This window comes from Anoplopoma fimbria, chromosome 6 (assembly GCF_027596085.1).
Source record: "Anoplopoma fimbria isolate UVic2021 breed Golden Eagle Sablefish chromosome 6, Afim_UVic_2022, whole genome shotgun sequence".
NCBI lineage: Eukaryota > Metazoa > Chordata > Actinopteri > Perciformes > Anoplopomatidae > Anoplopoma > Anoplopoma fimbria.
In genome coordinates, this window is record NC_072454.1 from 15,567,787 (window position 1) to 15,594,236 (window position 26,450).

General features: G+C 39.4%; 1 protein-coding gene across 1 annotated transcript in view; it reads left to right on the forward strand.

The window, feature by feature from the left end:
- Positions 1–26,450, forward strand: part of adgrb3 (adhesion G protein-coupled receptor B3) — a 105,929-nt gene that overhangs the window by 58,541 nt on the left and 20,938 nt on the right. Inside the window, exons 8-15 of the mRNA XM_054599948.1 lie at positions 2,849–2,955; positions 3,955–4,149; positions 6,000–6,068; positions 8,888–8,996; positions 13,767–13,913; positions 14,902–14,977; positions 16,525–16,627; positions 17,101–17,144. Of these exons, the coding sequence (XP_054455923.1) occupies positions 2,849–2,955; positions 3,955–4,149; positions 6,000–6,068; positions 8,888–8,996; positions 13,767–13,913; positions 14,902–14,977; positions 16,525–16,627; positions 17,101–17,144 (850 nt within the window). The remainder of the gene's footprint in view (positions 1–2,848; positions 2,956–3,954; positions 4,150–5,999; positions 6,069–8,887; positions 8,997–13,766; positions 13,914–14,901; positions 14,978–16,524; positions 16,628–17,100; positions 17,145–26,450) is intronic.

Genomic DNA, 26,450 nt, shown 5'->3' on the forward strand with positions numbered 1-26,450 from the left:
CACACAGCAGATGGATTTGTTTCATTGTATCATTTAAACAAAGGTTTAAATGATACAATGCATTTCTATGGAGGTTATGTGTTTGGTAAACACATAACCTACATTACAAGAGAGCTATGTGCTTTAGTAGAGCTGAAGAGACTGTGTTTCCTAGCTGTGACAAGACAATCCAAAGTTGAAGCTTTTATAATAACCACATTTAAAAGTAAACTTTACAATAAAATTCTCCTGAAACCTACAGTTTGAATTTTTTTTTCCAGAGGAGCTCTTAAGCAAACCTCCGTCAAGGCTAGAGCAAAACATAAGAAAAGTTTTTGATTTTATTTTTATACTGCACTGAATCGTTCAGACATAATTCAACTTTCCTTTACTCTTTTTTTTTCAGTGCTGTACACAATAAAATAAAAGTGAATAACGAGTATGTTTTGACATTTGCTTAACATCAATTATGCTGAGTACAAGTAGTGAAACAAATCTACTACTATTTAAGCTTTCAACTTTTTAATTTATTATTTTCCCTACTGACACCTGTAGTTACTAGTTACCCTGCAAAAGAGATTTTGCATGTAAACGTTAATGTGCTCTTATTAATGTGGATGTCTAATAAGAGCCCTTAATCTCAATTACCAATTAAAGTTCAAGTCAGCCAACTGAGAGAGGCAGCAATTAAAGAAACAGAACCACAAACTATGAAACAGACACTCCACAGGTTAATGCGGAGAAAACTGATCATGTGCTCAAACATGTGACATCATCTTTTGGAATGAATGAGGCATTTTTATTCGTTGTATTTTACTCACTCAGATGTTTGAATGAAAGGTTTCTTTCACTAAAATAAAGGTTGTTTGTCCATGACAGGATTATATTTCGCCCATTAAGTCTGTAAAATCCCTCTCAGAGAGTGCTTTTAGACACATCCTATCTCTAACTCCTCGGTCAGTAAACACCGCTTTAGCCTCCTGTCTTAGGGAGGATTGTTCGGACAGCAACAGGTCACTGCCTCAGTGGAGTGGAGCCTTGCTTTTTAATCAAGCACATCTCTACCGACCAATATTTTATACTCAACCTTCTCTACATACATCACTGAGGATGCAGGGAGAGGTGACAGATTGGTGCAGAATCACAGCGAAAGCTGAATTTCTCTTCTTTGACCTTTGATCCAACTGGCAGTTTGATCCAAGAAGAGATCCAGTTCAAAATAAGAGAAAAACATATGTATTTACCAAATGCAGATATATATTTTACTGTTTTAACTGCCCATTCCTACCTCAGTAATGCATTTCACATGAGCCCTTAAAAAAATCATATGGTCAATTGTTCCTTGTATGAAATGGCAGTAGGTGTTGTATTATTTTTCTCTGCAAAACTGTTTATGTCAACAAAACAAAAATGAGCTCTGGTCCAAGCATGTCATTTTTAAATGATTTTGGCCTTGGGCAATTTGTGTCTTCAAGTGCTGCTGAATTCACATCAAAAATAGAAAATACTGTATAATAGTAAAATGAAAGCAGACTACAGCTGAACAAGCATCCTTTAAAAGCCTTCCTGTAGCTTTTGTTTGAATCTCACCTTTCAAATCAATACACAAACAAAATTCTCATCTGTCATTTTAGGCCTTGACCTCCTACTGCTTTGTGTCTTTTTGGCAATTCCCACTTAAAGTGCACAGTCTTTCTCACTTTACAATGACCTTTAGGAATGTCAGAGCCAAAACGGGAAATCTTAATTTCTAGGTAGCCAGCCTCCATGAAATACTTTTTTCTGATTGTGAGGGCTTAAAAGATGATCAGATAACAATGTGAAAATATTCCATTGTGTGTTGGCGTCCTTACCAATAGTTGTCTGGATAATAAAAGTAAATATAACTGCTCAGGTGAAGCCAGTTGGGAGGGAGACGGATGCTCAGCGCGGTGTGAAGCTGTAGGCCTCTCCTGCTGCCCTCTGGGCTGTCTCATAGCGCTGCATGGGCGCTCCCAGGGTATAGTGATGTTTGGTGTGCACTCACGGCTTCAGTGCATATCACCAGGTAGTAGCTGTGCGAAGGGTGGGCGTAGGAGGTGTGGTTTTGATCTCTCTCCGTCTGTGTGAAAGACAGGGAGGGAGAAATAACAAGAGATAGCAAAGGGTTTTTTTGTGAAGCACGGATGCCAGGGGAAATGTTTTGTACTGTGGGAGTTTTCCTCAGGATGTCAAGCACCTGTGTTGCTGCGGTGGGGTGATGTGTGAAGTGCACTCCACCGGGTCGACAGAAGGGAAGGTGTGATGTTGGACCCCTAGGTAGGATGTGTATGGCAATGTGGGTGGATACTGGGTGGTTCTGCTATTTCCGAATCACTGTTTAAATGCCTGACAGCTATCACAGTTGAGCTGCCGTATGCTTGAATAAGCCACTGTAAGTTGTATTAACACAGCAAACAGTGCATATATTAAAAGCCATGGGGATGTGTCTGTCGCTCATAATTCAAAACAAGCTCTGTTTAAATACTGCAGCACTTTACCTCGAGAAACCTTTCTCTCCCTTGTTCTATAATGTGCCTCAACTCCACTGCAAAATGTAATGGCCGATATCAAATTTTAATGTTGGGTGATGGGCAACAGAAGAGGACAAAAGGGGGAAGATAAGTCTCTCATGAAAATAATTAATGCTTCTGTCTTCCTCTCTTTTTTTTGTCTTTTTTCCTTTTCCTGTATCCAACACCCTCCACTCCACCACTTCCATCTGTCTTTCTTTTGCCTCTCCTTTGGTCCCCTTCTCCACTCTCTACGCCTGCATCCTCATCTCCCCCTCTCACCCCTCACTCGCTCCTTCTCCTCCCCAAATCTGTCCCTATATCTTTCCCCTCTACAGGCACCACTAGTCGACGCTGCTCTTTGGATCACCGTGGTATGGCCTTCTGGGAGCAGCCCAGCTATGCTCGATGCATAACAAATGAATTCAGATACTTGCAGCAATCAGTAGGTGCAAAGTCAGCTCCCTCTCACCGCCTCTGTTTCCAATGCATCATAAATTACCTCCCTGGTGTTTTCCCCATCCCCCTCATTCCCATCACACCGTAGCCAAAGATTAACCACTTTCAAAAGAGGAGCAAATTAAAACATGATTTTGCCATTTTTCTCTGTTTAATAAATGGTCGCTGTGAGGTCATTTTTAAACCATTTGATTTAGAGTTTTTTGCTTGTTGTCATCCATGTTTGTCTTGTTGCTTCAGCTTGTTGTACATTTGCACTTATATGTTTTTCATTACTTGCACTTTACGGCATTTTAACTAACATCAATTGCAATACATTTTTGTATTGGACCATCAAGTGAATGGATAACAAAGTTGTAATGATATAGTGAATAGTGTCTTCTTTTCTATAGAATTATTTGTATTTACCAAAAGATCCTGGTGTGAACTTAATCTCTTTCATCCTTTTTCATCTCATGAGACATCTGGATCAGAGAGAAAATCTGTTTCCATTTTTTTAAAATTTAAGCCTGGGTTTATTTCAGAGGGCTTTATTCATTTTTTTTTTTGCTTTTGTGTGTTTGCTTTTTGTCTAGCATTTCCACTAGAATAAGTAATTTTGGTAACCCTCCATCACTGTTAAAAATAAATTATTTCAGAAGAGCTGAGAAAGCATATAGCCTGCACCTGTGAACCTGTATTTAGAGACATAGACCCTGCGCAATGATGTGAAATGTAATTTCACTGTGCAATTTCTGCCTAAATGTGTGTCTTCTGCTCCAGTTAACTCTTTTATTCTTATTGGCTCATTTCAAAACATCCGTGAGGCAGAATACATTTCGTACTGGCTTAGATATAAGTGTCACATTAAGGGCCTTAGAGAGTGGAGTCTTTCTTCCTGATTTTTTGCACTCCATTTAGTCCAAATGTGTAGTTTAGTGTCTGTCTCTAGAAACCAGCAGAGGACACAGATGCCCCAAGTCCATGTCTTCTCCTGTTTTTGGAGGTTCAGGGGCACCTTGCTAAGGGCCAGAGGATGCTGGCGGGGGATGGGATGTCCCAGGTCACCAAAAACCTGCTGGACCTCACCCAGAGGAGGAACTTCTACGCTGGTGACCTGCTGTCTTCCGTGGAGATCCTTCGCAATGTGACGGAGACCTTCAAGAGAGCAAGCTATGAGCCATCTTCAGATGATGTGCAAGTAAGTGGACAGTGTTTTGTTTTTAACACACAGACATGGATCTGTGTGAAATGTATTCATATCCTACAGAAAGGTTGTTTACAAATGTGTCTCTTGTGACAAAATAGTCAACTGGATAAGGGTAATGTTTGGGGCAGCAAACACGTCATATGTAAGACGTGTTGTTTTTTCAACATGAAATAATACAAAATCTTACGAACACACCCAACGACTCCATTGTATCAAGAGATCTCCTCCCCGTCCTAAGCTGTTTCATCTCATCATGTTGGGGTATACTGCAGTCTTGATCCTCCTTATGTCAATAGGATGATGGAGATTATAGCTTAAGCTCCACCTCCATCACCAATAACAGAGTTCATATCCTCAGAGCTGTGTCATTTTCAAAGACACCCTTCTCAGGCCTCTTTGTGGTCTTTGTGCTGTCCTCCTTGTGTTTGGCTCATGCTGTGTTTTAGAGGGTGCTGAATGGGGAAGGAATAAATGTTGCTCTCTATTTGTAGATAAAGGCAAGGCGAGCCTTGAATGTCGTATGTGTGCTAATGGTTTCTAATGTTGCTCTGTTTTGTTGTTCTTCTGCAAAGAGATGTATGTAATCGTGCTGGAAAATTAGAAAGTTATGAGTCTTGGCCATCGATAATTGTCTGTATGGGAGTAGAAATAATTTCTGCTTAAATAATGTGAAAGTTCAGTTTGTTCCATGATATAACACAATACTGTTTCCACTGACTAGTATGTTTTATCCATATATTAAAGATGAAAATATTTTATTGGATATTGTAAACATCCCAACATACCCATAATGTTGGATATTATACTGTTAAAAACTAACAACCAGGATTTGTAGGATAAGCGATGTCAATGTCAGTGATTCTAGATGCATTTGAGCATCTTCTGAATGTGATAGGACTAAATTTGCACACAGCTTGTACTTCAGGTTAGGATGCTAATTAGATCACCGAACTGTTGAACTCACTAAATGATGCATGTCCAAAGCACACTGCTATTTAGACTACAAAATGTCAAAAAAAACAACGTTATTCACATTTATCAACAGTTTCCACTGGATGTGAGATATTCGGTCTGCTGCTCATATTGTGCAGAAATAAAACCCAAATGTGCTGGTTATGGATGGGCAAACATAGGTCCCATTCACCCATTTTCCCACCATAGAAAATCTATGAGATGAGGAAAGCATCCTGTCCCTGGTTATTATGAGAGCTCTATAGTGTGTGTGGGCAACCGGCCCACCCCCTCGCGTGTCTCTGAGCTAATGCAGTGTTAAAGTGGGCACATTACCACCAGAGGGAGCATAAGCATTCAAGTAGAAAACAAGATAGCCTGTGTCAAGAGAGAGAGCCACTCCTTCAGGCACATTGTAGACCAGACGAAATAACAAGGCTAAAGATCAGACAGGGGTCCTATTACTACTGCAGGCATGCACCCCGAGCAGCCCCTGCTGCAGAAGAAGACAATTCACACAGCTGCTCAAACATTCCCTTTCATCTTTCTTTCTGATTGCAGCTTGTGCTTCTCTCCTCTAGCATTAAGTGTTTGCTACAAGCTGCAGGGGGTTTGTGGTATATTTCTGCCAGACCTAATGCAAAAATGCAATCATTTCTCTGGTGAAACCATCATGGTTTCACTGTAAAATTTCCTGGTGCAGTTGAGCCCTGCAGAACATCATTATTCCCTAAAAGAAATCCCCTTCGAAATGTCAGTTTATTATCCATAGCAGTACTCTTTGAGTGCAAAGTGTTTATGTGTCATGATTTTAAAAAGCATCTCTCTGCTGTGCCTGTAATACTTCTGCGTGGGTGTGTTACATATTTTCCCTTTCATCATCTCCACAGAACTTCTTTCAAATCATCAGCAACCTCTTGGAGGAGGAAAATAAGGAGAAATGGGAAGACGCGCAGAAGGTAAGCACGTCGTTGTACACTTAAATAATTCAGGTTGCTGCATGAATGTTGTGTGTCTAAAATAAATCGACCCAAAGCTACATTGCAATTGCTCCTTCTGAATAGCAGAGATAAAGAACAGTCAGGTTAGTGTTGAGAGGATGTTATGCTTACACATATCTCTGTGAGAGGTAATTTAGATAGTGTGACATCTGGCCTCATTTAGAAAAAAAAGCTAGTTCCTCAGAGCTCCACTTGGTGGCAGCAGCACTGCCACAGAGACTGTCCAAGCATTAACACTGCAGGACTCACTCACACCGGTACACACATTGTTTCACCCAGCTGATACAGATCACAGCAACCAGGGTGAATAGACCATTACTTCATTTGAATTTGACCTCAGATCAAACAGTGTTGATGTTTTATTGTTTGTACCTAAGACTCTAATTCTGTGTCTGCCTTTTTCTGACATTGTAGGGCAGCTCCATCATATGGAAAAGCTATATGTGACAAAACATAGTCACACTATCTAATACAAATGTAACAGACTTCAGCACCACAGCAATATTGTACTGTAGATCAAAATTTTAGTACAGAACAGTGCACTTTCTCACTTTTGTGTTCATTCGTGGAGGTTGCCCGTCTGGCTAAGTCACATCTCTCAGCTTGAGAGGTGGCAACTGTCACTTTCAAAAACTGCCTCTGGTGTCTGAGACAACCTGAACCCCTCAAATCACGCACATCCAGACTCTAACAGAGATACCATCTGTGATGACTGCGAGTCTGTAGAGGGTATGTGCTCAGTTGTCACCTTCACTGCTAAATTGACTTAAACTGGGTATCACCTGCACTGACACATGACTGAGGGAGTGTCTTAAAGTCTGTCAGATCTCTTATTTCTCCGTGTTTCTCCATGCCTGACTTCAGCTAAGATGGTAGGGGAATGCAGGCACTTCAAACTTAGCCAGGAGTGCCAGTCCTTGTTGTCTCTACAGGCAGTAATTAGGTGTTTACTAACTGCAGCTTTAGATCAGCAGGCCCCAAAGGTAGGTTGTCGGTGAGAAGAGCTTGCAAATGAGCAGTTTTGTCAATGTGAATGCGTCAGAGATAGAGACAGACAGATCAGAGGAAATATAGGAAAAGATGTCTCTGTGATTGAACACCTAGAGGAGAAATGTGTTAATTATTTCTGTAGTTGTTAATGTGCCTGTCCATGGAGTACTGCTTCAGTTTCGGCACTCCACCAAGAGGACATTGGCTGAGCGACGTCAGCTGATTTCAACAGACGATGCTTGGACTTCACAGTTGTCAATATTTCTCACTTCCTGGCTTTTCTTGCATTAATGAGTGTTCTGAGCACCCACACATTGGGCGCTGTGGACATTCACATGAAACACCTCACTATGAGGTTTTACTGGCTGTAGAGTTGGCTCTGTGCAGAGATCACTATATATTCACCTCCTGTCACTGTTACCATGGCAAGGAAAGGAAGAGCTCTGTCTACAGAACCTCCACTGCAGCCATTTCCCTGCGCTGCCTTCACATCGCACGGTTGCCATGGAGACCAGCAAGTGAGCATGACTGCACTGTGCGTCAGACATGCCGGAAGGGGCGACGTGATGTGCTTTTCTCCCCCACTCCGGCTTTCACTCTGCTGTGTCAGAGGCTCTCAACTTCAGCATCACTGATCCGCTTGCCTGGATTAGCAGCATCACATGTAGAGGCATGTGCAAAACCAAAAAAAAAAGGTGTTACCGAGGAGGGAAATACCTGCCTCAGGTGTTTGTTGAAAAACCAAGGTGTTAATTGCTAAATGCCACTCAAAGGCCTCTCTAATTGCCTTACATCACCATTGTGTGCTCAAGTCCTGCAATAATATTACTATAGCATGGCACATTTCTCTTAAAGACACTGTGAAATGTTGTCACCTCATGTTTTGTGTAGCTGCTATTCCGGGAAAGCGGCAAATGTGTTGTATAAACATCTTCATGCGTTGCACAGCTGCACAGTCCAACAATCAGTATTCTCAATATCCCAGTCAAGCGACAAAACTGGTGGCCCTTAAATCAAAGCCTCTTATTAGATCAGACCCATCACCACTAGATTGGCAGCCATGACAGTGGTCCAATCTTCTGAAGGTCAATTACGGGATTAGTGTGCCTTTGATCTATCGGTTAGGAGGAAAGAGCTGACGGGACCAGCAGTGCTACTGGTCGAACTGTGGATCTATCCATGGTGCTGAATTCCTGCCTCTGCATTCTCTCACTGGGCGCTGCTGTCCATGAAGCGTCACATGAACCCAGGCAGTCACCCTTGACTTGGCAGAGCCTTTCAGAAGAGGAGCCAACCAGCAAATGTGTGTCCAAACCCGGTGGTTATGGCGCCGAGGCTGTTCTCACACGGATGGCTCAATTAGGACTGCAACTATCTGCCCATTCTTTTCATGATAATTTATGTTTTAAAGCAGCAGATATGTTGAACATCTTCACATTTAAGAAGCTGATTTATTCTTTTAACATTTTATAAAATGCTGTGCCAAAAAAAGTGAAATCTGTTTCAAAACACCACGCATTTTAAACTTAATCTAAATATCTGTAATTCTGTAAACTTATAATATATCTTCCTCTTTTATTCTGTTATTTCTTTTCTGTTTATTTAGCTATCAGAATTATTATAATTTTTTTGGTTCTTTTCAGCTTCTGCATTTAACTATGTACCTGCAGGTTATCTCGATTATACTGTCTTTTACTATTTTTATTTTTATGCTCCACACTCCCATCTTTTCTGTGACAATGGCCATTTAAATTGAAAATGTCCTCTCGTCTTTTTATCTTGTCCAGATCTATCCCGGAGCAGTGGAGCTCATGCAGGTCATAGAGGAATTCATCCACATCGTTGGACTGGGCATGAAGGATTTCCACAATGCCTATTTGATGACTGGAAACTTGGGTAAGAATCGGCCCCCTTTTCCTCCTTGCCCTGAGCTCGTTTTAGCATTTATTTCTGCTTGACATGGACACATAATCCCTGTGCTCTTCTGACTCCTTGTGTCAATTTCTCCACCATCATTAATTTAGGATAAATGGTGCGTGGTAAGGGTGGGAGAGTAAATTACTGCTAATCAATAATGTTCATTAAAACTGAGCTTGTGGTCTTAATGTGCTAAATTCCTATGAAAACACTTAACACTAAATCCAATATCAAGAGTGTGCAGTGTAGGAAGAAGAGCTCTTCTTTAATAGAGCTGTAAATAAAAGAATACACATAGCACTTAGCACACAAGACATTTTAAACAATTTTATACAAGCAAAATATAACTGTTAAGTAATTTGTAATTGTGTAAAGCAAATGGGTTTGAATAGAAATGCAATAACAGGTGCAGACAATTATTGTCATAATAATGTTTTATAAATCACTTTATTGTAATCCAAACCTATATGCTTTTCATTCATCATAGACATGCAGTATCCACCGAAAGTTTGAAATACTTTCTTTTTTATAACAATCAATTAAAATATGTGTGTCATATTTGAAGGTGAAGTAATTATTTGTGAAGTTGCACTGGACTGCAGTCCTTTGAGAAAGACATGATAGCAGAGCGTATCCTAAAGCACGTTGTGCAGAAGTGTAGCAGCATAACAAAAGATTGTTTGTCAGTTCCTTTCGCGATAAGCAATCATGCAAAAAACATTGTGGGAGTGTCTGATAAAGGCTATAAAATTGGAAGTGAAATTACAATTTATTCTTTGCAGCTGTAATGAGCGATGCTTTTTCCTACACCAGTGATTGGGGTCTGGATTATTAACTCCCCCTCTTTTATAAAAAAAGAGTAGTCTTTGAGCAATATTTCTCTTCCCTGATGTCCTCGTGGGTTCTTTTTTCTTCTGTCGCGCAGCCTCTTGGATGATCTGAGGTCTCTGTGGCATTTCATTTCTTACTCAGCCATAAATGGTGTCTTACTGGAATGGAATAATAGAACTGCAGTCTTGATTTATTCATGCTGCAAGTGAATGTGAGTATGTACAGCTGTGCTGGCAGGCAGTTCCTCTGGAGGAGAGAGGTTTCTTCCTCGTGTTCTTTACAATAGCCAACATTTGACCCACTTCTAGCAAACACTTACACTCCGTGGCTCTTTATGGTATATGATTTCCATAATGAGGAATAGGAATAGCATTACAAACATGGCACAACAAATGCACCCATCAAAATGCCATTATGAAGCACCATGAGACCACGAGAATTAAGTAAATAAGGCTTGAATGCATTTCAGAATGCCAAGCATTAATGACTTCTTTCACAGACGTGAGAATATGTTCGTGCCCTTCCTCTGTTTTATACTCCTTCCAATTTGGCTTAATGGCAATACCCTACTTCTTTTCTGCTTGAAAAAGCATTAACACATGACCCCTGCTTAATACACAATATGCAATCTATTCTGTGAAGTGTTTTATCCAGTTTTATACAAAGAGTCTTATTATATGAGGCAGCCGTATGACGGTCGAGATTCGGTGGGACTGTGGATCAAACCGTGTCAGACATGATACGACAGATGGTAAACATGGAGGGATGATGCAACTCAGAATTGTTTTTCAGTTTTAAAGAAATCACTGAGTGGCATATTCAGGTCCCATTCTTGAAGGACTATACTGAAGTTTTTTCTACAAACCACTTTTCTGCTGACTTTTTTTCGAAGCATAATATTGCTTTTCACATTTCATAATATTTTTAGTTCATAGAATACGAAAAAATAACTCTCAATCAGTCTACTAGAGTATTATACAAAGGTTGTCATATTATACAAAGGTTGTCATATTATATTTGGCATTAATACAGTATGTATCTGTCAGTTTTCAGTTAACAGAACTAAAACACACAAAGTGCATTAAATGTATTGAGAATTTTTTGAAAGAAAGTAGCTTTCTAAGTCCTTTGAATTTAAAAGGTCTTTTTAGTTCCCATACTTTATGGTGCATTGCTTCCTGTAAATTTCCACGCCATTAAAGGGCTTGAGGTTTACTGAAAGAAACCTGATTATCATTTTGTTCTTTTAAGACTCAGAGAAAGGATAGACAAATATGATGTCTGAACATTTCAACATGCCGTAATTTCAAGCCATGAAAGGTTTGATGTTTATTTACAATTTTTTGAAAACAAAATAATTGTGGGGGGACGGGTGGTTGGTGATGATAGCTTGTTCAGAAAACACATTATTTATAAATGTAAAAAATGCTTAAGTGCAATATGGACTATGATTTTGTTGACGCAGGACTGAGGCAGCCTGATTTTTGAGGCAGCTTTTTAGAAAAACTTCACAGAAGCAGAGGGGCCATTTGGCTTTTGAGCAATTATTTGAAGATGTAGCAGTAATGAGCTGCCTCTGGCTAGTCTCATCCAGTACCTTGCCTCCCTGCTGGTGTAAAAATATGAAGGTCTTCTTGGGAAAATAGGGCCTTTATATAACAGGTGCATTAATTCAGTCATATTTTACCATGTATTTGGAAAATAAGTATAAACCAAACTCTATTTTAATAATACATGATTAAGACATGGAACACAGAGTTTTCAGGATAATGATTTTTCCCCTGGACACAGCAGAGGCCTTGATCGACCAGCCACACAGTAATGCCAGCTCACACTACAGTGCCTTGGTGGCCACGTGGCCTTTTTGATTAAAGGAATGGAAAGTTTTGCAGATCCATCAGTGGAAGCCAAGTGGAGAGCATCTGGCTGAGTAAGATATTGCGGCATCATTTCGTCACTAATTTATGGCAGCCTCTTGACACCTAGATAAATACTGGCTGTCACCGGTGCGTCGTCCTCTGTCCTCCTACTTTTAGTCAAATAACCTTGATTGCGAAAGTCTCTCCACTCCAGCAACTTATTCCTCCTCCTTACAATCAAACGCTTGGAGGACAAGGTGAAGCATGGGACATGTTAGAAAATTAGACAACACTTTGCAGGTGAAATTTATCATGCACTTTTGGCTTTTTTGTTCTGGCTATCTATTGTGAGGCTTTACTTCATGGTCCAGCAAATATTTTGACATTGATAATGATTAATTGTGATCACACACACACATGCAACGGCTGCAAATGCTCATTAACTTGTTTTCCGTGCAAAATGTTTGTGTTGTTTGACTTTGACAGTTTTCTTAACGCTGAACCTCTCATGAACTCATTCAGACGCAATGAGTAATGCTATAATTCCCTCTCATGAAAATGAGCCATACAGAACGCTGTGTGCACTGAATCGGTGCTCAGAATCATCACAATCCTAAATGATCACTTAATTTGCACTGGCTAGCCCCATCAGGCAAGTGTAAAGCCCCATTTACCTGCAGAATTATCCAGGACTCTGAAAGACAGTCGTTCTAGCACCCTATTGTGTTTCACAGTGTGCCCCCGTGACTAAAACCACAAACACACACACACACACACTTGCCATTGCTGCTCCCAACATCTGGTGCTGTGAACAGGCCTCTTTGCAAATGGCGGCTCTTGGGGTGCTCTATGATTTTGTGCCCGCTGCTGGATCATCCGAATCACACAGACACACCTTCTGTCACAGATTTCACTCAAACCTGAAGTCTTGCCAGGATTTGAAAAGTATTATTGGCAGAGCACAAGGGAACAATAGAGCTTTTGCATCAGGATTAGCCTCAGATTCCCCTCGCTAAAGCACCACCTGACTGGGACTGGATGTGATACCAGGTAGAGAACAGCGCAGCTTTATCCTCCCCTTGTAATGCTGAGGCCCTTTCAGTTGATCCTGGGTATTTTCCTTGTCACTCCCTTAGAACATGGACTGGCCTTTTATGGCACCTCAGCAGGGAGGCGAGAAAAAGGAAAGTGTGATTAAGGGGATTAACTGTCCAGCACTTGCCAGGTGCCAAATGCAGCTTTGATTTCGCACTTTATGTTAAATGTGTACATTAAGGCATTAAGGCACAGTTGGGGGGATCTCTGACTTATGACCTGTGTATTCACATGCACAATTCAGGAAGCAGTAATGAGCTGTTAGGGTTTTGCTCTGTTGTGTACATATTTACCCCTAATAGTGCAATATTACTTCACTTTTAGGGTGTAAACAACGCATACAACAAAGTGGAACTTTTCAACTGCTGCACAGCTGAAATTTTAAGCCCTGCCTCATAGAATGAATTGGATTTATATTGATAAAGATAGAAAACTCACTTATATGGCACATTTCAAAACGTTTGTCTCAGTTGCTTTCTTGCTGAGAGTGAGATGAAAACAATTCCACTCACATATCTGCATGCTAAATATGAAGCTGCAGCCGGTTAGCTTAGCTTAGCTTAGCTTAACTTTGCTTAGAAACTGGAAAAAGGGAAAGAAAAGCTGGCCTGATTCTGTTGAAAGTCACAGCCGCCAGCCAAGAAATGGAAATCTTTCATGTCTTTCCACTAAACCAAGCTAAAGCTCACTGGTGGCTAGCTTTAGCTTTCATACAGACAAGAAAGCAACATCCATCTTCTCATCTATCTCTCAGCAAAGCGAATAACTTAATTCCCAAAAGTAATGAAGGTAATACACAGTGTTGACAGTAAAAAACATGTGAAATCATTTTCATTACGGTCTGATTTTTTTGTTAAATGGAACTAGGATGATTCTCAAAGACACATTCTATAAAGTAATCAATATTCTAAAGTATATTGATCATCGGTAATTCTTAGTTGGTCTGTTTGTTTGAATCCTGCAGTGGCCAGCATCCAGAGACTCCCAGCAGTGTCTGTGATGACTGACATCAACTTCCCCATGAAGGGTCGTAAAGGCATGGTTGACTGGGCCAGGAACTCCGAAGATAAAGTGGTGATCCCAAAGGGCCTCTTTGTTTCCCAGTCAGCAGGTATGCAACTGTATATATATCAGAGAGCCATTCTATTTCTGGTCAAACACATCTTTCTTTAGGCCTCGCACAGTCCTCGTGTACTGTACAAACGTGATTTGTCTGAGAATATATATGAAAAGTTTACTTCTAAATAAAACTTCCTGTAACATCTCCATAATCTGCAATAGAAATGCAGGATTAATGCATAGTGAATAGACAATGATGGATTCAGTGGCGACTGCTGAGGAGTGGAAAATAAATATCTTGACATCTTAGCAAAAGCTGAATGACTTTAGTTAAATTGCTCTGTCTGTAAACTTACAACAAGACTGGCACACAGACACATCAGTCTTGTGCAGAAGGTATTTTCTTGATGTGTCATGCTACACCACCCCTTGTTTTGGGAAAGTGAAATAATGCTACAAGTCTTTGAACACAGACACTTTGCTTGCCTGTGCTTGTTCAGTCACTGTGTTTTCCATCGACTCAGCACTTTCAGCTTCCTTTCAAACACTGCCAATCTCCACTGTATATTGCAATCCAGAGCCAGACAATTTGGTTAATTGGTGTAATCAGTCTTATCTGGAATATATCAAAGATAACACAACAAGGGATTGATTAGGAATCTGTGCCACGTGCCTAATCCCAGCCACTCTCATTTGGACAGTGTAAGAAGCTAATTCTATAGGAGACTTTAGCACTTCTTTGACTGGAGTCAACAAAGTCTGTTGATAAAAATTGCCAAAAGTGAAACGTGTTTGTAAAAGTGTTATTGGTATTTAGAACTAGCAATTAAAACTTCCATTTGAATTATGAAAATTCACCATGTTATTGGAAGGCAAAACCTACAGTATTAAATATATACAATATAGATATTTTGAATATTTACTTTTTAATTATTCTATCAACAAGGTCCACTCGTATTATAGGTGATACAATAAAAAAAGGTCTATTAGTATTAGAACCTGACAATAATGTTAATTCATTGTTCATTTTTACTTTTTAGAAATGGAGGGATCGCCTGTCTTCATTTTGGGAACAGTACTCTACAAGACTCTCGGACTCATGCTACCTTCACCAAAGTAAGGGCAGGATATCTCCTTATTTGTATTTTCTGGTCTGCTGGCAGGAGGAAATATTAAACAAATTTAATACTTTGAAAACTGCAGAAGTTTCCATTTTTAATTCAGAGAAAAGCTAATCTTAAAAACAAGCTGTGTTTGAAATGTTCCAATTTAAAGACATGAAAGTTTCAACAGGAGAACGAGACAACCAAATACTTTTCCTTCGCTTCTTTGTTGTGTATTTTGCTTTCAGTTAAAGTTGATGACCTTGAAGGATACTTTTATACATTTATAATTGTTCTAATTGAGTCCTGAGTGCTAACAGACATCAGGTTCTGATATCTATAAAGTGTGTTCGTGTTGACTCTTAATGAAACATATTCACTGTAGCATGGAATATGTAGTTAATTAAGAATGACATTAGTGCCTGGAAGAGCAGCAGGATGTCCTGAACAAACACCTGGTGTCACACCCCGATCAACAAGTCCCTGGCACCAACGTCCCAAGGACAGAACGGTCATTCCTGGACCGGCCAGGCCAGCTGTCACAGGTGGAGCAACAGCCCTCTGTGCACATGTGGAGACAAGCTCATAATGGGACTCTGAAGCTCGCCCTTTACAGACATTAAGTAGCAACTGTTAGACTTGTGAGGTTTATAAGAAGGAAATAACTTTTTCAACACAAAATATTAGAAGTCCACTTGGAGTCGAGAACTGAAGCACTTATCCATTCATGCCATTGATTTCCATTTAAAAATAAGTCCAGAAAACTGACTTGTATTGAATGACATTGTCGGTTAAAAATATTCTCAGCTCAATTGGTGCTAGTAGCGGGCTGCTGCAGTCTCACTTCTACTTTCCTTTGTGAAGTTGACAGTTTTCCTAATTGTGGTAAGCGTTCATGGATTTTAGCTTCTAATAAAAAGAATATTCTGTCATCTTCACAAAAGCTGGAGATGGTTTTTGAAACAGGACTATAATGGCAGAAGAAACTTCGGGTTTGAACTCTCTGTTGTATGTTTTGAACACTGGCAAGCATCCTTTATAGCTGCTTTAACATCTAATGGGCAGTTTTTAAAACCTCCCAACCTTTATAAATGGTGAGTATTCAATACAAACTGCACTGGAGAAAATTCTTGACCTAATACTCTAGTAGTTTAAACATTAACTCAAAGCATACTTTTTTGATTATTAGATTAGATTAGATTAGATTAGATTAGAGGGGAACTTTAAATTCAAACTGTGCACAAAATCCTCTCAAAGACCCCAAATCCAGTTTAGTCTCACTGACTCTGCACTTGAACCTAATACGTGAGTGTTAAAGTTTCTTCACACAGCATAAAAATAGACCTCAGGTGTTTGAAGCAAAATCAGGTTGACGACTTTGAACATTTGAAATGTTGTTCATCTTTTATACCCATAAGATACTATAGGGATATACATGCTAACACAATTAAGCATGTATATAAGTCATGATTAGCCTCTAATTTGCCATATTGTGTTAGACAAATTACAATCAAACAGTGTGGAACAATAGGAAGTTAAATGCATTTTTGTTTGATTCAGGAACTACACAGTTGTGAACTCTAAGGTCATCGCTGTGACTGTGAGACCTGAGCCCAAGGCAACTCAGTCCCACCTGGAGATTGAACTGGCTCACCTGGCGAATGTAAGCACCACACTCATTCTGCCGTTTTCAGATCAACCAATGCCTATGTTGTTTGAGCATATGAATATATCTTTTTGTGATACTTTGGTTTAAAACCATCCGTTGACCGTTGACTGAATGTTCTACAATGACCACGGCACATTTGCAAGTGCCTGGTGTCATGAGAGTAAACTGCAGTCAGATACTTACATGGACAATCCCTTTTATGATCCGGGGCCTTTTTATTCATCTTGGAGATAAAGTGCATGCAAGTCTGTGTCAGCAAGTGTGTGTGTCGCTCTGATGTTGCACTCTGCACTCTAATTTATCTGATCCATGAAACACAAAGATCTGCACTGAAGGACGAATATGTAGTCTGCTTATGATGATGATGATGATGATGATGATGATGATGATGATGATGATGATGATGATGATGATCAATTATCACCATAATTTAGCTGATAAACATTTTGTCCTTTCTTGCCTTCCAGGGAACAATGAACCCTTACTGTGCACTGTGGGACAGCACCGTAATGTAAGTGGGCACGCTCTTTCACTTTTCTAACTTGCTCTCTGTTTTTCTGATGTTGTTATACTGCTTAACTGTTATGCCCCTGGAACTGGGTTTGTGTTCATCTTCAAAAGTCAGGAACACATTTCTCTTTGCAGAGAAGCTGGGTGAGCCAATAGCACAACAAACAAGAAAGGGAGGTGGGGAAAAAAGCCTGCAAGACAAAATTATACATTAAAGCCTGATCAGGGGGTGGACAAATTATATGGAATACCTTAAGCGATAATACAGCTCTACTAAATCTCAGCTATAAATGAAACTGTTGTGAAGAAGACTGTATGATGTTAAGACTCTTAACACATGTTGATGTAAGCCTGTAGTAATTTAGTTTGAGTATTTTCATTGTATTCAGTGTGTGGGTGAAGCTTTGGAATTGCAGTGTTCCTATGTCTAGTATAAATATATAAACGGACGTTCTTCACTCATAAATTTGCTCCTCTAAATCTCAGTTAAAAATATATTCATACAATTGAGTTGTACTTGCCAGAATGTTAAGTTAAAGCCAATTAGCAGCATGTGAAGGCTTTAACAGACATCTGAAAAATACAAATTTCTATAAGGCAATTTACAGAGAGACAAACAGGCTGGATAGTCACTGCCTGAAGAGCTGGAGCATCAGCCACAAACACTGCGGAATTATATAACATAGCAAGAGGGAAAACTCTCAGACATCATGAGGACATATGCAAAACACAGCTGCATCAGCAAAAAGATACCCAAAACAACAGCACAAACTAAAACCAGAAAAGTATTCATGGAGACAAATTAAGACCTGAAACAATTGCAACAAAACTTATCTTATTAGTTTGGGGTTGTATTATACTACAGTATATTTTTAAGTTTTGACATTATTCCATCGATTCCCTACATTTACACTTCTTATTAATGATTTTCTGACATTTGTTTTGCTGACTCTTACAGTATATATAATTGTTTTGAAGTGGGCTTGTTTTGCCCAAGTTTGGTGTTGGGGTGCTGTTTGAGTGGATTTGATGATGCGTGGTTTGTAGTGGAATGATTTTTGTACCTGCACTGTTAACATTTGACAACAATGTTCTTGTCACACTGTCACTTGATAAAAAACAAAGTTGTTGGAGCATTTCCACTCGCAGAAAGTCAACTTGTCTTGTTCTTTGCAGTAAGGCCTGCTTTAGCTGAGAGACTAATATTTACTAGTTTCACAACAAAAAGAACAGACACAACGCAACTCAGGGGCTGTTTTTTATTACAAAAAAGAAGGCAACTGCCAACAGTAACAGCAGGTGTTGCCAAATCAACAATTCAACCATTCATAATTTCAAGACCAATCTGATATTTAGATAAATTCATAGATTACTGGATTGGTATATCTAATACTTATCTAAAATAGAAAATAATAACACATGCCACAATACTGTATTGCCTTGTAACACCACTGCCTTACAGATACAAATAATTAAATTGGGCATACTGGAAATATTTTAGACCGGCTCAGGCAACAGCTTATATGAGGTTCTTATTTTTTCTCTGAAATAGCATGTGCACTGTGCCTAGTCTGTCCACTATCATGGTATTTGAAGGCAACCAGACTATTTTTGAACAGCAAAAATACAACTGGGACAACTCCGCTCTATTCTCTTTCTCTGACTTTCACAAACAAAGTGTTTCATTTCAGCATTTGTTTCCTAAACTCATTTTAATCAGAGCACCACTGAATGACTCCATGCTATGATTATCATGTTCATTTCAAACAGTTGGCCCGTCCTATAACACAATAGCAGCCACTCTCAGGACTCATTGAAGGGGGTAATACACCATCTGTCAGCCATGTTGGTCCAAACCAGAAAAGAGTGCTCACTGTAACCATTAGCAGAGCAAAAATGTTTTCACAAGTGGAGAACTGTGTCCTCTGACTCGCTGAGGTCCAGATACACAACATGTGAATACTTTGCTGAACACAGCTACAGCAAAGCTTCCACAACTGAGTCTCTGCTGCCTTACTTTCAAGCCTGAGGCGTCAGTATTCCTATGTGACAACACAAGGAAAAACTCTTGTGTTTTGTCTGTTTATGTAAGCTGGGGAGACCGTTTTGAGAAGAGGACATGCTGTTCATCGCTACAAAGCTGTAGCTTGATATTGTGATATAATACATACTATACTATTCTTCATTTACTGTGGGGCTTTCTGAGCCCGAATGGGAGCCTTTTTAATAAAGAGCTGTTAAATCCTAATAACATGCAAAACTAGATAAATGCATTGTTCTTTTTTTAGTGAAAGGAAGCAATAAGAGAGAGTTTCTTGTGCTTTTTATTTTGGATATTTTGTACTGAAATAAGCCACTGGTTTAATGAGAATAATTATATATATATTAAAACTATTAATTTCAGGGAAAGCAAGCCAGCAAAAAAATTCAGAAAAAACGTTAATGGGCATAAAATTGGGCATTTTCTTCTCACCAGTACTGAGTGCTTTTTAACATTTGTTGAGACATAATCCCCATTATTATATAAAGTATCTTTCGACTTGTATTGATAATTTTCAGTGATGGAAAGTGGCTGAACACATTTACTCAAGTACTATAATTGAAGTGCAAGTTTAAGGTACTCATTTTAATTCCAGCTCCAACATTAAAACGCTAGTTGTATGTTATACATCAGTCACATTAATCAAAAAAATGAATGCAGAACTTTTACCAGTAATGGAGTATTTCAAACTGTGGTATAATACATTTTACATTAAAATATGACCCATTTAAGTCACTGATAATTAGCAATATTAAGAAGATGATAATTAACGTGACTTTGAATAAAATCATTAGGCAGATACTTTTCTGCATCATTTTAAATATATGTTGACAAGATAATTAGTTCCCAAGCAATCCTAATTTACTTTTTTGCAAGTAAAATATGCTAAATTGCACCTGTCACATGTGACAATGGTCTGGAACACAATTAATATCATGTGCTCTCTGAGATTGTCATGTTTGGACTACTTTTGTAACCCAGACAATTAGAGGATAATCTACTGCACCTGGCAGTGATTAGCTCAAAGTATAAAAGAACAAAATGCAGTAAAGAACAAAGCAAATATATCAATAAGCATGCTGATAGTATGCAGCTCTAGATGTTAAAAATAAAACATTAGGGTATACAGAGAGCCAATATCGGTTAGTTTGTTTTTGTTTCATTTACACTTCAAGTCTGCGGCTCCACAGCACCGAGTGTAAACAGGTCGGATGCAAACACTTTTATTACTCTTTGAAATGTCAATATTTTCAGCTATCAAACAAGCCTGAAATTGCCAATATCTCGCCACTGTGCCAAGGGAAAAATGTGAAATGCAACACAGTGGTTTTAGATCAGTCAACTTTCCTGTAGTGTTCAAAAATACAACGTCAAGGGGGATTTATTATCTCACACTAATGTGCACTATCTTGGAGATTTAGTATTATTGTGACTCCAGCATGAGTTTAAATCAGATTACTTTCCAGCCTGTCTAAGCTTAGAACTCATCTATCTTTAAATGGTTTCAGAAGATGAATTAATCTCATTTTGAGTATTGTAATCGCTTGCATACATTTTAGCTTCTTAGTTGCTCCAAACTGCCACCAAATATGCATCAAAAGAAAAATTACAGAATGACATTACAAGCTAGTACGAGCCTTCCCCTGCAATTAGATGCTTTAAAACTACTCTGAATCCTTGTAAAGCCTGCGGAGTGCATGGGAAGCCATATGAGTGTCTCTCTGACTTTTAATCACATCATGTTTTTGCATCCTCCTCTCAGTTTATCTACAAATGTCTTATCCAGGCCAAACCCTAAACTGAGAAGAAAACATACATCATTTAAGACTTTTAGTTCCTGAAATAACTGTATACATCAGAATTAAAAGCCTCTTGACCCCTCTTTAAAACATATTTAATACACACAGCCTTTTTTACTGACTGAATTATTTATCAAACGTTTCTTTTATTTTTATGATTTGATTCTCCTTGATTCATGTTGTTTGCTTCCGTTCTAAAACAGTCTAAATTAGATAAATGATGTTCTTACTATGATGCTATTATAAGTAATGAATGTTGTTTCCTTTTAGGGTGCAGTGTAACCAAACAGATTTTTATCTTTATGGACAAACATGTATGATACATTTGGCATAGCTGCAGTGGGAAAAATGTGCTGAGACTCAGGCCGTTAGATTTAGTGTTTCCTTCTTTTAGTCTACTCGAGTCAATTTCGATGATTTAGTCTGCAGAACAGATAAGGTCATGTACTAAATAATAAAAGCCTAAAGGATTAAAAAAAACTAAAAACTGTAGACACTTTGTAATAGCAAGAGACTTAATTGCAATGTTTTAGATACTGCTATATAATATAAACATCACCAAAACATCATCAAATTATAGCAATCTAAACTGATGAGTAATAAACTGCTGTTGTTCATAAATTACCTCAATAGTTATATCTCAAGTTACCTATACAGTTCATACCATACATTTACCAAGAACACTCTGCTTCCTGTGGAGCAAAAACCTATTAATCATTTATATGTTAAGGTGTGAATAGCAGCTGTTGCAGCTCCAGGTTCTAGTAACATCTGGACATCCTGGAATTGAGCCAAACAGGCCACACCAAACACCTCAGCCAACTGAGAGGAAGTCTAAGAACCAAGAGATACCTTTATTGCTAAACTTGGTTCTCCATCAGCTGGGTTCTTACACATTATTATGGAATAGATAACAGAAGATGGTTTTGCTGCATGAGTTCCATTGGCCCAGTTTGACAAACTTCCAGCTTTGCTTTGCTGATGCTTAGTTACAGACAAACAAAATCATTATTCTATAGCTTCTCCTCACAGACTGTTGGACCAAAATAAGAATCTACAATCAACAGGTTCTGTATGCTTAAGTTTTAAGAAATTCAACAAGTTTTGCAAACAATAAATATACCTGCAGCTGGTGATATATATGGAGAGCTCCAAATGTACGTCTCTGGCTTTATCTTTCACTTAAAGTTTTATTCAAGCTCTTTAATTATTTTGAGAGCTCTCTCTAAAGGTGTCTTTCGTTGACGTCAAGCTTCTTTGATGTTTCCTTATTTCAGATCAGTTGTCAAGTTTTTCACCTCATAGATCCTCAAAAAGACACATTTGCACCAAAGATTCACATTGATCAGATTAGAAAGACTTGTTTTTAGTTTGGTTTTGAATGGAAACTGTGGACTCTGCAGAGGGGAGCTTTGCATTCTTTTTTTCTGGTGGATTTGTTTACAATCAAATTAAACCACTTCTGGTTTTGCTCAGGACATCTGGTCCACTTTGCAATGATCTCTGTACGCTGTTAAAGAACATTAGGAGGCAGGAGAAGTAACAACGTGGGCGATGTTTGCAGTAATTTGAAGCTTCAATCCGATAAGGACTCATTGGACTGATGCGGACACAGACCATGCATTAGTTGACAACAGGAGGTTTTGCTGTGTTTGTGTGGGTGAGAACACAGAATGTGAGTTGGGGTAAATCGCATGTACACCCTGAGGTAGAACAAGTGTCATTGTCAGTTCTGACTTATTTCTTTGCCCTTATTATTTTATTTATATGTTGCTTTACTTATAAACCTAGTGGGGTCGGCTCATCCATGAGAGAGCAGGATTCACATTGTCAGTTGTCACCACTTTTTTAGCTGGTTTGTTGCTATTTCACAAGATCACGCAACAATTGCAGGATCACATATGACACGAAAATCAATTTCGTCAGGTTTCACGTAATGCGTTTGTGTCTGGTAAGCCAGAGAACCGACTATTCACAGCCTGTGAGCGGCTACTGGCAGCTACAGGTGTGGCTTGGGTGTGTGTGTGATGATATGGAGAGGCGACTGTTAGAACAGATTCTGCAAAAGCATCAGTTATATCAAAACGTGTGAGTTTTTCTTCATTGAAAGAAAAGCAAACAACTATATAAGGGCTTTTCTTGATGAAAAATAGTTTTTTTCTCTCTTCTCCCGACTCGCTTCTGGTAGAGTTTGATTGACAGATGGTTCATCCAATCACCTGTATTTTTTGAAAGTGTCAGCCCTTTTCCAAACAGTTTCCAAATACGGCTTCTTAGATGGTTCTGTTGAACAAACCATATGGCAAGTCATGTTAGCTACCTTTAGCTTTAATTGAGGAAACACACAGTTTGATTAATAATGGGTTAGATACTTTAGCTGTTTAAGTTGTGGTAACCAAAGGGATTTAGACAGACACAGTTATAGGTGAACTGAAAAGTGATAATCGGCAGAACAGACCTATTGGTGCAAAACACCTTCACTTGTATGCACTTGTGCAGGTTGTGCAGGTTCTTTTGGTTGTCTACCTCCTTTTCAGGGTTTCGTCCCACTCAGATTGTTCCTCCTACATAGAAAAATATGCTCTTTCTTTTGTATTCATTCAGTTAACACACTCAGTGGGGCGCACAGGCTCACATGAATTGCACTGTGATCAAGAGATTCAACATAGATGGAATAATTTCCCAGCGTTGCCCCCACTCTCTTCTGCCTGTCATTGTGTGTCATTCTTTTAAGACTTTAAAAAAATTGCCCCAAAGTGCATTGCCTAAGGCACTCTTTAAGCCCTCAGCCAAGTGCTTGGATAATCTGATGTGGGCCTGTGATTCATTTAAAGAGCTTTTTGGATGGTTACCCCGCATTCCTGAAGAAATGGTAAAAGGTGAACAAAGAGGTGTCATATTCAAAACTGAATGACGTGTATATAACAGCACAGGCTAAAAACTGCAGTCCAGTCTGATCATTCAGTCCATAAGGCTGCTCCAGCTTTTTTAGCTGGACAATCATGAGGTTGCAGAGCTTCACTGTTTGACTTTTAAGTGCACTGCTTGAAAATGTGGATAAGTTATGGGTTTGGTAATAAGATCTCTATTGCTGGAGGAACACGATCTGTCAAAGTTCAGCAAAGAAGACAAACTGAATTGGAGTTTTGAGCAACCGTCTATCTCTCTGTCTCAGTAAGACATGACGGTCTAAATAATGAATGTGTCTAAAACTTTGTCGACTCTCTAAGTCACTGTGCTGTCACTTCTCTTGCATCTTGACACTCAAATATTTTTAGAATTGGAACACGATTGAAATCTGTCACAAATTTCAATCATGGAAGTTTTACTACCAAGTTGTCAATACATTACAGCATGGACGGTAAGTGTTCATCCACAACTGTGTGATGAATGTCATGTCATCAGTCTCACTGTGGCTAACATCAGCACTGACATTTTCTCTAGGGGACAGTTTATATTCTTAGGCCACCAAGCCCCCGATAAGGTCAGGCAACACATCAAAACTTGTCGCACATAAATCCCCAGTCGGGGATGCTCTCCTGTCAGCTTCTCACAGCGGCACAAAAGAGAAGCAAACATCTATCAAGTCAAAAGTTAGGAACAGATCACGTTGAGGATTGAGTCTTCACCGGGGGGAGCGGCTGATCCATCCAAAAGTTATTTGGAAGTAGAGGCATCACACGTGCTAACAATCTCAAATCAAAACAAAGTGTGCATCGGAGAGTGGGTTGGCTCCTGAATGTGACAGTCGTGTTTTGAGCGTGCAACAGCAGCATACCAAAGGGCGATGTTCAGTGGGCAGCTGTGTGACGTGAAGTCTGTGACGCTTGTTGGTCACCCATCAACTTCATCACAGCTCGTCTCTCTGTCCTACGGGGATAACCTCAAACAATGACAAGCCGAGGCTAGTATTAAAGAACGTGTTCTCTTTTTGTTTGTTTTCAAGCCCAAGCCGTATGAAAATGTTAACTGTGTATGACTATGCACAGAGAAACCTCCCCAATACCTACAGTTATGAAGAACGTAGCGCATTGCAACATCTCAATGGACTCAGAGATAGTCAGACACCTCTACTGATAAAAAGCCGAAACAAGCAATGCTTTTTAATTTTGCACCCTTTTCTGCTTTTGGGTCAGGTGGAGTTTTAAAATGATGTCCAACATTTCCTCTAGGCCTTATAAGGGCTTTAGGCTTAGGTCAGCAACATGTGTTTTGTCAGTATTTTGTCTTTCACTAGTTATCAAGGCATGGCTCCTATTCTGTCACTAAACTGGGGCCTTTATTGCACCCACAGGGGCCTTACTGTTTAGCCACACTGGCTTTTTGTTTTCACCAACGAAATCCTTGAACATTTCAATCTGCAGAATGGTGCATATGGGCCTTTAAGACGTGATGTACTGCTCCAACTGCAGTGAGACACCCTGCAGAGAATATGGGCTTCATATATCAACTTCACAAGGCAATTAGATTAATCATAGTGAGGGATTCAGAAACTTATATATATATATTATTGTTTTTTTTTTCAATTAATGATTTGAAATTGATACATGAGGGTGCTGAACTACTGGATACAAGCTGACTTGCTTTCTGTGTGCAGTCAAACATGCATCAGTTCAACTAACAGTGGCAACCCAGTTAGGAAGAGAAGAGATGAGAGGTTTGAAGTGAATAGGTTTTTGTATTGTTGCATCACTGTGTAAAGACAGCTCAGAATACTGGTTGGAAATTTGCAAAGCGCTCCACAGTCCCTTCCAGGAATAATAAATATTGCAGCCATATTGATCAAATGACAAAGCAGGATTGCCTCACGCAGCAGAAGCCACTGGGTACACAAACCAACAGCTAGTATGCTCTGTGTTGTTTTTAAATCAGTGGTATGAATCTGCATATCTCAGGTGGATTGTGTAGCTCTGTCGTGATGTGAGCAGGATGCTGTAGAGTCATAAGACAGCAAGGTGGACAACAGGTGTCTGCTTGTTTGTGACACGAATCTTCATATGAAGTTATGTGCTGCGGCAAAAACAAAAAAAAAAACTGATCCGAGCACAGTCAGGCTACATGTTTGTGCAAATTCAGTTTTCACATTTAATCAAGGAGGGGGATTTTTATTTTTTTCTGCAGATGGAAAATGAGTGGGGGCGAATGACAAATGGAAGAGAAGCGCTCCTTTCATTTCACCTACTAGCCGTGTGAAGTGTAGACTGGTTGCAACCATTCGCGCTGCTTCCGCGGGGTGGTATTAGTTCTGCAGTGTTTTTTTTATTTATTTAATTGCAAAGCGCTTCGTTCCGGCGAGCGACAACTTTCGTGTAAAAATGATTTTCAGGAATAATCCCGAACCAACACTTGTGCCCGTCATGTCAGTAGACGTGCGGCAGAATGAACAGATGCTGCGACAGCGTGCGTTTCCTTTCCCATTGTATCAACCTCCCCCTCTCACGCCAGCAGAGAGGAACACAGAGTATCA